This window comes from Pongo pygmaeus, chromosome 10 (genome assembly GCF_028885625.2).
Source record: "Pongo pygmaeus isolate AG05252 chromosome 10, NHGRI_mPonPyg2-v2.0_pri, whole genome shotgun sequence".
Classification (NCBI taxonomy): Eukaryota; Metazoa; Chordata; class Mammalia; order Primates; family Hominidae; genus Pongo; species Pongo pygmaeus.
The window spans coordinates 121,054,472-121,068,324 of NC_072383.2; the positions used below are offsets into that span (position 1 = coordinate 121,054,472).

General features: G+C 42.1%; 1 protein-coding gene across 17 annotated transcripts in view; it reads right to left on the reverse strand.

Moving 5' to 3' along the window:
- Nucleotides 1-13,853, reverse strand: part of CLIP1 (CAP-Gly domain containing linker protein 1) — a 149,217-nt gene that overhangs the window by 15,514 nt on the left and 119,850 nt on the right. For all 17 annotated transcript variants that reach the window (XM_063647136.1, XM_063647138.1, XM_063647143.1 and 14 more), the window contains one exon: nt 1,464-1,516. In XM_063647136.1, coding sequence (XP_063503206.1) covers nt 1,464-1,516 — 53 coding nt within the window. The remainder of the gene's footprint in view (nt 1-1,463; nt 1,517-13,853) is intronic.

Sequence of the window (13,853 nt, forward strand, 5' to 3'; positions counted from 1 at the left end):
TGATCACGCATGCCTGTAGTCCCAGATACTTGGGAGGCTGAGAGGTGGGAAGATCAATTGAGCCCAGGAGATTGAGGCTGCCGTAAGCCATGATTGAGCCACTGCACTCCAACCGGGGCGACACAGCCAGATCATGTCTTGAAAAAAATAACTTAAACAAAGAAAATGCATCCCTGGACCAAGGCCTAATGTCCTTTAGAATGTGGCTTATGGAAACCAAATAGCTAAATCTAAATAAATAAATAAAGCCCTCAACTCCTAAGCAACTGCTATGCTGGCAGAGGAGACAGTGCTTCGTAAAACATACACCTCAGTAGGTCGGTGGGGAAACCTCCTCTGCCCTGACGAGTGGGAATAAAATACTTCACAAGAGCATGGAGAAATTACTGGTTATGCTATTCCTTAAGGTTTGTTTTTACTTTTAGTTTTGTTTTTCACAAGCGAAAAAGCACATCACTGTTGTGATATGCACCCATTCTGCAGCACCCACTGGACAGGCTGTGGTTCTTGGCAGTAAGCACCCCCCAAACCTACTTGGGACCATGTAGCACAGACATTCTCTAAACAAAAATTGCACGTTTTAAAAGAGCAAACAAAGACTTATCAGCTTATAGAAGCACGAAGCTTCTACACAATTATTTGTGTGGGCCATGTTCTTCCCTGTTGGAAAGTACTGAAAAAGTTATCCTAGTTTTTAATTTGAGTATCATTTGACTATCATGGGAGAGTAAGTAAGAAGGCCTTTTAAAGCAAATAGAAACACTTAAAATCACATTACCCATTATTAGTGAACATTAAAATTTTCATATAATTGAAATCAGTATTTATATCCAGATCAATAACTGTATGTAAGATTCTAGTATTTTTAGTTACTGAAACTAGGAGGTAACAGTGGTGTAACATGAGACAATCTGATTTTAGATCACTTCTGAGTGAAAGCAACTGAACATGGCTTACAAACTATGTTTGTTTTAGTAATAGTGAAACTTCTGCAAATGGATTTTCTTTTTCTTCTTTTTTTTTTTTTTGACAGAGTCACTGTCGCCCAGGCTGGAGTGTGGTGGCGCGATCTCGGTTCACTGCAACCTCCGCCTCCCGGGTTCAAGCAATTCTCCTGCCTCAGCCTCCCAAGTAGCTGAGATTATAGGCGCCCGCCACTATGCCCAGCTAATTTTTTGTATTTTTAGTAGAGATGGGGTTTCACTATGTTGGTCAGGCTGGTGTCGAACTCCTCATGATCCGCCAGCCTTGGCCTCCCAAAGTGCTGGGATTACAGGTGTGAGCTGTACCACGCCTAGCCCTGCAAATGGATTTTCATATTTTGTCAATTACAAGTACCAAACTATCACAATGCCATTTTCTGAATCTAAGAAGGTCACTTGTTTTCTACTATAAGTTACCACACATATCATGTTCTGACATCTTACTAAACACACACATACAACAATAAACAGAAAGCTTACCTTTTTTTCATTTCTAACAACTGATTATTGAGCACAGATCTTTCTTCTTCCAGCTAGGAAAAAAACACAAAAAACTTCAGTTCATAACCAGGCCACAGAGAGGCATATTTCTCATCCCACATGTACATCCCCCAGGCCCCAGGACAGCTAAAGCCACTGGCTTTCCTCACCAGCAATGAAGAGGGACAAGTGGTCACACTATCACAGGAAGTGCAGTTATTAATATATAAATCACTTACAATTTCAGTAACTCCCCTCCTCAGGGACCTGAGAGTTAAACATATTAAACAATTACACCTTGAACATCTTTTTTTTTTTTTTTTTTGAGACGGAGTCTTGCTCTGTCGCCCAGGCTGGAGTGCAGTGGTGCGATCTCGGCTCACTGCAAGCTCTGCCTCCCAGGTTCACGCCATTCTCCTGCCTCGGCCTCCCGAATAGCTGGGACTACAGGCACCTGCCACAACGCCCGGCTAGTTTTTTGTATTTTTTAGTAGAGACGGGGTTTCACCGTGTTAGCCAGGATGGTCTCGATCTCCTGACCTTGTGATCCGCCCACCTCAGCCTCCCAAAGTGCTGGGATTACAGGCGTGAGCCACCGCGCCCGGCCCGAAGCACATCTTAAGCATTCAAAAATGTTAATTGGCCAGGCGCGGTGGCTCACACCTGTAATCTCAGCACTTTGAGGGGGCAAGATGGGTGGATCACCTGAGGTCAGGAATTCGAGCCCAGCCTGGCCAACATGGTGAAAGCCCATCTCTACTAAAAATGTAAAAATTAGCCAGGTGTGGTGGTGTGTGCCTGTAATCCCAGCTACTCAGGAGGCTGAGGCAGGAGAATGGCTTGAACCCAGGAGGCAGAGGTTGCAGTGAGCCAAGATTGAACCATTGCACTCCAGCCTGGGTGACAGAGACTCCGTCTAAAAAAAAAAAAATTGTTAAATGAGTGAGTAAAGCTCCACTGCTAACATTCTAGTTCCTTTACTTAAACTGCAGAAGTCAAGTGTGACTAAATTGCAGAGGACTAGGTACAGGCTACATACTCTCTGTGGGCCTCAATTTACTCATCCATCAATTCAACACACATTCACTGAATGGTTAGTATATTCAAGCATTATTCAAGCATTTGTTTCTCATGTATAAAACAAAGAGGTTACAAAAGAATTTCCAGTGGTTCTTTATTATCTCATGAAGGATAAAAAACAAAAGATTCAGGTAGTTAATCTTGTCAAGGAGGAATCATCTCTACCTCCAACCTGCACTACCCAGTTTGGCCAAATACCACCAGTTTCAACTCACACTGTTAATGTTTTGTTTGTTTTTTTCTTTTTTGATACAGAGTCTTGCTCTGTTGCCCAGCTGGAGTGCAGTGGTGTGATCTCGGCTCACTGCAACCTCCGCCTCCCAGGTTCAAGTGATTCTCCTGCTTCAGTCTCCCGAATAGCTGGGATTACAGGTGCCCACCACCATGCCCAGCTAATGTTTGTATTTTTAGTAGACAGGGTTTTGCCATGTTGGCCAGGCTGCACACTGTTAATTTTTTTAAAAGGGTCAAAAAGCTCTTATATATTTTTTTAAATAAAAAGATAACACCAAAGATTATGTAATAGCTTCCAACAGCCTAGAATTTAAGTTACTAGCTCACTCTAAGTAGTTACAGTCATTATTAATTATTACTTATGTTCATGCTTTGCTATGAGGTCTTATTTTAAAAATTCTTAAATATACATTTATATTATGTTCTGAACATAAATATCCCTTTACCATGAAATCTGTAAATGTTAACTAGTTTTATAGACTCTTTGATGTCCTAGCCCATTAAGATATATGTTTTTGCTGCATGACTAATTCACAGAAATATTTAGAAAATTTTAGAATGAAAGAAGAAAAAAGAGTAGGAGGCAAACTTTAAAAAATGAAATGAGAAAGAGAACATCTGGAGAGTGGGATATGGAGATGAGAAGAGTTTTCATTTTGGTCTTTATACCCTTTGTACAGTTTATATTTATTCTTTAAAGAAGGAATCTGTTTTAGTTTTATAATGTAAAAGTTAAAAAAATCAATACTTAAAACTGGAAAATTTTTACAATGAATATATAAATGGACAAAGAGCATAGCAGACAATTCACAAAACAGAAAATAAAAATCATTAATTAATATTTGAAAAATCATTCGACCCTACAAAAACACAATACACAAAGATTCTCCCTCTTTCTTAGAGGGTCCATGTGCCTGAATTTCCAAGGAAGAGATGTTTGATATTTATTATACTGATCTTTATAGAAAACAATGTTTTTTCTCCTTCTGGTCCAGGATTATTACCCAATCTAGGAGATAGCAAGCTGCATCTAGCAGTTTTATTTCTTTTTTCTTTTTTTTAGACAGAGTTTTACTCTTGTTGCCCAGGCTGGAGTGCAATGGCCCTACCTCAGCTCACTGCAACCTCAGCCTCCTGGATTAAGGTGATTCTCCTGTCTTAGCCTCCTAAGTAGCTGGGATTACAGGCACTGCCACCATGCCTGGATAATTTTTTGTATTTTCAGTAGAGATGGGGTTTCATCATGTTGGCCAGGCTGGTCTCAAACTCCTGACCTCAGGTGATCCACCCGCCTCAGCCTCCCAAAGTGTTGGGATTACAGGCATCAGCTCCTATGCCCGATCCTTCTTTTCTTTTTTTTTGAAACGGAGTCTCACTCTGTCACCTAGGCTGGAGTGCAGTGGCGCGATCTTGGCTCACTGCAACCTCTGCCTCCCAGGTTCAAGCGATTCTCCTGTCTCAGCCTCCCGAAGAGTGGGGATTACAGATGTGTGCTACCACGCCCAGCGAACTTTTCTATTTTTAGCAGAGACGGGGTTTCATCATGTTCGCCAGGCTGGTCTCGAACTCCTGACCTCAGGTGATCCACCCACCATGGCCTCCCAAAATGCTGGGATTACAGGTGTGAGCTATCACACCCAGCCAGCTCCTCATTCTTTCCTTGTCTTTTATGGCCTTGACAGTTTTGAAGAGTATAAGCCAGTTATTTTGTAGAATGTCAGTTTGGATTCGTCTGATGTTTCCATGTGATTAGTCAAATCATGCACTTTTTGGCAGGAACACCACAAAAGTAATCCTGTGTCCTTCTCAGCAGATGATATCAGGAGGTACACACGGTTGATTTTTGGTGAGGTTAACTTCGGTCACTTGGGTAAGGAGGAAGTATCTTCCATGTTTCTCTACTGGAAAGATACTATTTTTTTCTTTGTAATTAATATGTATTTTTGGGGGATACGTTTTGAAACTATGTAAATATCCTGTTGTTCAACAAACTTTTACCTACTTGTTTTAGCACAGATTGATGATTCTTGCCTGAACAAATTATTACCATGCTGGTTACCATATGGTGATTGTATGATTCTGTCATTCCATCCATTAAATATTAGTTGGCCTTCTACCATGAGGAAGGGCTTTCATTTTCCATTCATTCATTCATTCAAGACAGAGTCTCGCTCTGTCACCCAGGCTGGAGTGCAGGGACGAAATCTCGGCTCACTGCAAACCTCCACTTCCCAGGTTCAAGCAATTTTTGTGCCTCAGCCTCCCAAGTAGCTGGGATTACAGGCATGTGCCACCACGCCTGGCTAATTTTTTGTATTTTTTTTTTTTTTTTTAAGTAGAGATGGAGTTTCACTATATTGGACAGGCTGGTCTCGAACTCCTGGCCTCAAGTGATCTGCCCATCTTGGCCTCCCAAAGTGCTGGGATTACAGGTGTGAGCCACTACTCCTGGCTTCCATTTATTTATTAATATCTGTTTAGATTCATAGTTTCCTGTTATTCAATCGGTTATAATCTATTATATCTCTATTTATTTTGATGCTCAAATTATCTCGCATTTGGTCAGTGGGAGCTTCTTCAAGATGGCTCTGATGTCCTCTCCACTAATCTCTATTATTCTTTGAGTGCTTCCTTGCTTTTTGGTACACAAAATATTCCAAGCTCACCTTATACTCTTTCCGTCCCAGCCCTGGCATCGGCCATTTCTCTATGCACTTCTGGCTCCTTTAGTGAAGAGTATTTAGAAAACAAGCTCTAGGCACTAGTTGTGCTCATTGGTACTGGGTTTTGTTGCTTCTAAGCCCTGTCAGTGGAGTTAACCAAAACTTAAAACTTCTACTCTTCAAAAGATATTGTTAAGAAAGTATAAAGACAACCGGGCGCGGTGGCTCACGCCGGTAATCCCAGCACCTTGGGAGGCCGAGGCAGGCGGATCATGAGGTCAGGAGATCGAGACCATCCTGGCTAACATGGTGAAACCCCATCTCTACTAAAAATATAAAAAATTAGCCAGGCGTGGTGGCGGGCGCCTGTAGTCCCAGCTACTGGGGAGGCTGAGGCAGGAGAATGGCATGAACCCGGGAGGCGGAGCTTGCAGTGAGCCAAGATAGCACCACTGCAGTCCAGCCTGGGCCAAAGAGCGAGACTCTGTCTCAAAAAAAAAAAAAAAAAAGAAGAAAAGAAAGTATGAAGACAAGCCACAGATGGGGAGAAAACATTCGCCAAACACAACCCAATAAAGAACTTATATCTAGAATATAGTAAGAACTCTCACAATGCAATAATATGTAGACACAAAAACAAAATGAAAAATGACCAAAATATTTGAATGGACATTTTACCAAAGAAGAGAGACAGGTGGTTAGTAAGCACAGGAAATGATACTCGGCATCATCAGTCATCAGGAGAACACAAACTGAAACCACATTGAGATACACTCCACGTGCCACCTGGGCACCCAAGCCCTCCATCCCAGTGGTTCCCTAGTTGGCAAATAGATTAATGTTTAAAAAGACAAAACAAAACAAAAACCCCTAGGTGCTGAGAAGTATGTGGGATAAACGGAAACCTCATAAATTGCTGGTGAGAATGTAAAATAGTACTAATTTTGGAAAATCGTTTGAGAATTTCTTTTTCTTTTTCTTTGAGATGGAGTTTCGCTTTTGTTGCCCAGGCTGGATTGCAATGGTGCAATCTCTGCTCACTGCAACCTCTGCCTCCTGGGTTCAAGCGATTCTCCTGCTTCAGCCTCCTGAGGAGCTGGGATTATAGGCATGTGCCGCCACGCTCGGCTAATTTTGTATTTTTAGTAGAGACGGGTTTTCTCCACGTTGATCAGGCTGGTCTCGAACTCCTGACCTCAGGTGATCCGCCTGCCTCGGCCTCCCAAAGTGCTGGGATTACAGGCTTGAGTCACCGCGCCTGGCCTGAGAATTTGTATTTTTTTTTTTTTTTTTTTTTTGAGACGGAGTCTTGCTCGGTTGCCCAGGCTGGAGTGCAGTGGCGCAATCTCAGCTCACTGCAAGCTCCGCCTCCCAGGTTCACACCATTCTCCTGCCTCAGCCTCCCAGAGAATTTTTTAAAAAGGTAAACATACACTTACCATACTAGCAATTCCACTCTTAGGTGTTTACCCATGATAAATGAAAACATATGCCCCTGGCCTCTTCACGAATTCAAAGCAACTTTACTCAAAATATCTATCCCCAAACCTGTAATCCCAGCACTTTGGGAGGCCGAGGTGGGCGGATCACAAGGTCAGGAGATCGAGACCATCCTGGCTAACATGGTGAAACCCTGTCTCTACTAAAAATACAAAAAAATTAGCCGGGCGTGGTGGTGGGCACCTGTAGTCCCAGCTACTTGAGAGGCTGAGGCAGGAGAATGGCGTGAACCTGGGAGATGGAGCTTGTATAGAGCTGAGATGGCGCCACTGCACTCCAGCCTGGGCAAGAGTGCGAGACACCGTCTCAAAAAAAAAAAAAAAAAAAAAAATACCCCCAAACTGGAACAACCCAGTGTCCAAATGGATAAAGCAACTATGATATAATCCCAAACTGCTGATATACATAACAACATGGATAGACCTCCAAAGGAATATGCTAAGTGAAAGAAACTAGAGACTGGGCACAGTGGCTCACACCTGTAATCTCAGCACTCTGGGAGGCCAAGGCAGGATGACCACTTGAGCCCAGGAGTTCGAGACCAGCCTGTGTAACATAGTGAGACCTTGTCTCTATAAAAAGATCAAAAAATTAGTCAAGTGTGACGCACATGCCTGTAGTCTTACCTACTCAGGAGGCTGAGGTGGGAGGGTACAATGAGCCAAGACTGCACCACAGCACTCCAGCCTGGTTGACAGAGTGAGACCCTGTCTCAAATAACAATAATAAAATAGATGAAAATAGGGCCGGGTGCAGTGCCTCACGCCTGTAATCTCAGCACTTTGGGAGGCCAAGGTAGGCAGATCATGAGGTCAGGAGATAGAGACCCCATCCTGCCTATCTAACATGGTAAAACCCCATCTCTACTAAAAATACAAAAAATTAGCTGGGCGTGGTGGCACCCACCTGTAGTCCCAGCTACTCAGGAGGCTAAGACAGAATTGCTTGAACCCAGGAGGCAGAGGTTGCAGTGAGCCAAGATTGTGCCATTGCACTCCAGACTGGGAGACAGAGTGAGACTCCATCTCAAAAAAAAAAAAAAGAAAAATAATAATTAAAAATCAATAAATTAAAATTAAAATTAAAAATAGAAAAAGATTTTCTCTTTGGGAGGCTGAGATGGGCAGTAGATCATTTGAGGTTGGAGTCCGAGACCAGCTGGCCAACACGATAAAACCCCATCTCTACTAAAAATACAAAAATGAGCCAGGTGTGGTGGTGCGTACTTGTGATCCCAGCTACTCAGGAGGCTGAGGCAGGAGAATCGTTTGAACCCAGGAGGCAGAGGTTGCAGTAATCCAAGATTGCACCACTGCACTCCAGCCCGGGGAACAGAGTGAGACTCCGTTTCAAAAAATTAAAAAGAAACTAGATACATAAGGCTATCTATAATGTTTTGAATTTCCCAAATTTCCTTATGTATAATGTCTAATGTTTTCTACTGTGGTAAGGGAAAGTAGTTTGAAATATTTCACCCTTTTAAATTGACTGAAAATCATTTTATGGTCTAACACATAACTTGTCCTGGAGAATGCTCCCTGTGCACTCGAGAAGTGTGTGTATTCTGCTGCTGTTGGATGGAGCAATCTGCAGATGACTGTTAGGTCCTGTTGATTTAGAGTTTTATTCAAGTCTTCTGTTTCCTCCTTCATCTCTGCATAGTTGTTCTATCCATCACTGAAATGGGGTACTGAAGCCTTCAGCTATAATTGCTGAATTGTCGATTTCTCTTTTTAATTCTGTCAGTTTTTGCTTCATGTATTTTGGGACTCTGTTATTAGGTACATCTACGTTTAAAATTGTTATACCTTCCTGATGGATTGATATTTTTTCATTGTTCTCTGTCTCTAGTAACAATTTTTGCCTTAAAATCTATTTTGTCTGATAGTAGTATAGTTTCTCCAGCTTGCTTTTGGTTACTGTTTGCATGGTATATCTTGTTCCATCCTTTTACTTTCAACATATTTGTGGCTTTGAATCTAAATTGCATCTCTTATAGACAGCATATAGGTAGATCATGTTTTTTTAAAAATCCATTCTGCTAGTCTCTGCCATTTATTCAGAGTGTTCAATCCATTTATGTTTACTGTGTTTATGAATAAGGTTACACACTGTTTTGACTCCATTTATGTGACCTACTAAAAAAGGTAAAACTATTGGATCAGAGAAGAGAAGAGTTTTCAGGGAGTGAGACTGAACTGACTATAAAGGAGGATAAGAGAACCTTTTGGGGTGAAGGAAATCTTGATTGTGGGGTCAGTTTTATGACCGTATATATTTGTCAAAACTCACCAAACTATACACCTATGAAGGGTAAATTTTATTTGATGTAAATTAGACCTCAATAAAGATGACTTTGAGAAAAAGAAAGCAAGTTTGGAGTAATTTGTGCAATATGGTTTTTGTAGAAAACAAAAACAATGTATGCATATATGTATTTGCATATGCTGGTATATACATGAGGAACACCAAGGAAAAATATACCATTTATAATGTAGCTTCAATGAAATGGCAATGAAGAGGAGTAATAACTTTTAAATTACACATATTTGTATTGTTTCATATTACAAATATATTTCTAATTTAAAAACAACATTACAATTTAAAATAAATAATTCTTATTTCTTCGGAAATAAAAAAATTTATAGATGAAATGACAGGGTATCTAGGATTTAGGATTTGCTTCAAAACACTCAGGGTAGAGCTGAGTGAGGTGGCTCATGCCTGTAGTCCCAGCTACTCAGGAAGCTGAGTCAGGAGGATTGCCTGAGCCTTATAGCTGCAGGTTTCAGTAAGCTGTGATCATGACACTGCACACTAGCCTGGGTGACAAACTGAGACTACCTCAAAAAAAAAAAAAAAAAAAAATGCAGGGCAAACAAGGTAGAGAGGATGAATGGGAGTACAGCGGAGACGAGTGGCCAAGAGTTAATTGCTAATGGAATTTTATACACAGAGATTCACTGTACTGCTCAGTCTGCTTCTGTGTATGCTTGAAACTTTTCATAATAAAAGGTTAAAAAAGAACATGGATATGTAAAGGGGAAAAAGGGAGAGTTAAAGAAAAATATTTCAGAGAAAAATGTTACAGTGAAAGTGATGCACAAATATTCATAGTTTGAGGAACACTGGACTGGAAAATCTCCAAGAGCTCATGTATGCATAGTAAATAAACATGGTGGGTACTTTGTTTTATGTCTCTCAGCTACGCTAAGAAAAATAGTAGCTCGGGTGAAATGAAGGACATTAGAAGTCCATAGTCATGACATACACAACTTCTGCTTTGTAGGCTCAGTAAAACCACGTGAATAAAAATCTCCAGAGAGGAGAAGTGCCTCTCTGTTTTGTTTATTGCGATCTCCTCTATTTTTGGAACACAGGCACACAGTAGGCACTCAATAACCACGCACTGCGTGAACAAATGTGTCATAGTCAGTATGCTGGTGCTCTCAATGGGTATGAGTTAGTAGTGGTACTCAGAAGCCAAGATTCTCACAGAATGAAGAACTTTCTGCTCAACTGAGGTGTTCACATTTGGGCTATTTTAGTCTCTTCTCGAACCAAGCAAGTGTTCTGAGGTCCAAAATAGCAGTTCTACCTTGACAGCACAAAACCCATTCCCTGTGTCTGAGAAATTCTAGTCTCGCCTCCCACACACCGACTTCTGCTCCTGGAAGTGGAGAAGGTAATGGGAAAAAACGGAAGAGGAAGCCTCAGTCATTTTTGTATGGCAAAGCCCTTTCAGACAAGAAGGGAGTGGGGCAGACACAGTGATCGGCTGCATAGATCCCCCTTTTCTAGGCGAGCCGTGTTGCCCAGCTTCTGGGACAGCTTAGCTGGTGGCCCCATCAGGGATCACCACAACTACGGAGCCACTTCCGGCAGGGTCATGTCGCCCTCCCAGGATGGATCACATCCAGTGACTGATCCATGTGGGATTACCGAAAGACTGGCCATCTCAGTCCAGTTTGGGACAAATCTGCATGGCCACTCCAGCTCCAGAGCTCCCCATGGCATTGGTCAAGGCTGTTGCTGGGCCTGCATCATGGCTCAATTTCTCCCACTGCCTGATCCTGTTTCTTTCTCCTCCTTTCCATCGGAGCTGCCCCGAGAGCATACTTCAGTAAGTATCATCACACTAAACTCTCTCTCGGCCTGTTTCCCAGGGAACTCAACCTGCAGCAGTACACATTATGCTACCAACTAAAGTTCTGTATTATGCAGGAAAGACCACATGCCTTAGGACTGGTTTAAGTTGATATGAATATGTACATGAATTATGTAAGAATATTTACATCTTCACACCGGGCATGGCGGCTCATGCCTATAATTGCAGCACTTTGGGAGGCCGAGGCGGGTGGATCACCTGAGGTCGAGTTCAAACGTGGCCAACGTGGCCAAACTCCATCTCCACTAAAAATAAATTAATTAGCTGGGCGAGGTGGTGGGCATCTGTAGTCCCAGCTATTAGGGAGGCTAAGGCAGAAGAACTGCGTGAACCCAGGAGGTAGAGGTTGCAGTAAGCTGAGATTATGCCATTGTACTCCAGCCTGGGTGACAGAGCAATACTCTGTCTCAAAAAAAAAAAGAATATTTACATCTTCAAATACATTCACACAGGTATCATTGTCCTTTATCAAAGAATGATATTGGGGCTGGGCGGTGGCGCACGCCTGTAATCCCAGCACTTTGGGAGGATGAGCCAGGTGGATCACTTGAAGTCAGGAGTTCAAGACCAGCCTGGTCAACATGGTAAAACCCTGTCTCTACTAAAAATACAAAAATTAGCTGTGTGTGGTGGTGCACGCCAGTAGTCCCAGCTACCGGGGAGGCTGAGGGAGGAGAATCACTTGAACCCAGGAGGCAGAGGTTGCAATGGGCCGAGATCGCGCCACTGCACTCCAGCCTGGCGACAAGGTGAGACTCTGTCTCAAAAAAAAAAAAAAAAAGAATGGTACCAATGGTGTGGCTACAGGGTGGGGGTATCGTGACTGCCTGAAGCCAATACATACAAGTAGTTCTTCACAGAGAGTGCATGTGTCACCTTAATCTTTACTTTTTACTCCTGGGTGCTGAAAAGACAACAGCTACTCTTCCCTTAATACTGCTTGTATCTTTAGTGCAGCTGAAGGGCATCTTCTGTTCAGATGTAAACACCCTTAACTATGCAGAGGCAGAGTGGAAAAGACCTACACTCTTTGGCCTAGACCCTGGCAGTCATTTCCAGGATGGATAACTTCTCTGTGCCAGGCAATGGCTTTCTACAAATCCCTTCAAAAGCCAGAGAGGTTAAGAGGACTCTAGAGAAGTCTAGAGGAAGGTCTCAAACAAGAAACTTAAAAGATACGAAAGAGAATATACAGGCTGTAAAAAGACTTTCAGGAACTGAACATACCCCTTGGACCATTTCCTAAACGTAATAATGCTTGAATGCATGTGATTGTGCCAAAGGATGATTCCCACAGAACCTAAACAAATTAGATGTTTGGCTTTAGTGATTCCCTAAGTTGCAGATATAATTATTATTTTTTAAAAAATAATTACTTTATTATTGTTGTTAAAATGATACATGCTGTTCTTTTTTTTTTTTTAAAGAATAAATTCAGCAAAAAAAAAAAAAAAAAAAAAAAAAGACGCCGGGTGCAGTGGCTCACGTCTGTAATCCCAGCACTTTGGGAGGCCAAGGCGGGCGGATCATGAGGTCAGGAGATCGAGACCATCCTGGCTAACATGGTGAAATCCTGTCTCTACTAAAAATACAAAAAATTAGCCAGGCGTGGCGGCGGGCGCTTATAGTCCCAGCTACTCGGGAGGCTGAGGCAGGAGAATGGCGTGAACCCGGGAGGCGGAGCGTGCAGTGAGCCGAGATCTTGCCACTGCACTCCAGCCTGGGCAACAGAGCATGACTCTGTCTCAAAATAAAAAAGAAGGAAACATATTTCCCCAATTCTTCCACTTAGAAATAACCACAACTAGGCTGGGTGTGATAGCTCATGCCTCTAATCCCAGCACTTTGGAATGCTAAGCCCAGAGGATCGCTTGAGTCCAAGAGTTTGAGATCAGCCTGGGCATCATAGCGAGACCCTGTCTCTACCAAAAACAAACCAACCAACCTGAAAAATTAGCCAGGCATAGTGGTATGTGCCTGTGGTCCCAACTACCCAGGAGGCTGAGGTGGAAGGATGGCTTGAGCCAGGGCAGTAGAGACTGCAGTGAGCTGTGATTATGTCACTGTACTCCAGCCTGGGCGGCAGAGAAAGACATCATCAAAAATGAAAGAAAAAAAAGACCATAACATTAGCTGATTGACATGCCAGACATCTCCATATATATACACAATGAGAAGGACAAAGAGAGGGGGAAAAAAGCAAATTTAATTTTACTTTAACAAGAGAGAGAATAAATGGAAGTAAACAAAATAAATTGGTTGAGAGCAAAAAAATGTTATTTACCACAAGATATATGTGATTCTAAGACATCCCAATAGGTTCATACTATACATTTGTTTTGTAAAATTTAAGTAAAATATGTTCTTAAAATGTAAGAGGTTGATTTCATTTTCTTAGGTATAAATTAATTCTTTTTTTGTTTTGAGACAGGGTCTCACTCTGTCACCCAGGCTGGAGCGCAGTGGTGCGATCTCAGCTCACTGCAACCTCTGCCTCCCGGGTTCAAGTGATTTTCCTGCCTCAGCCTCCTGAGTAGCCGTCCAACCTTAATTTTAATTTTAAGCCATATCGAACATCTCTGTGATATAAAAGATGAGGAAGTTTGTACACTTCTACTTTCTTTCAGTCCTACCCCTCAAATTTTGTTAGTCATATTCTCTCTATATTTTTTCTACTTTTTTTCCTTTTTCTTTTTACCTTGCAAAGGTTTTAAACTTGCATTCACCAAATGATCAAAATTAACA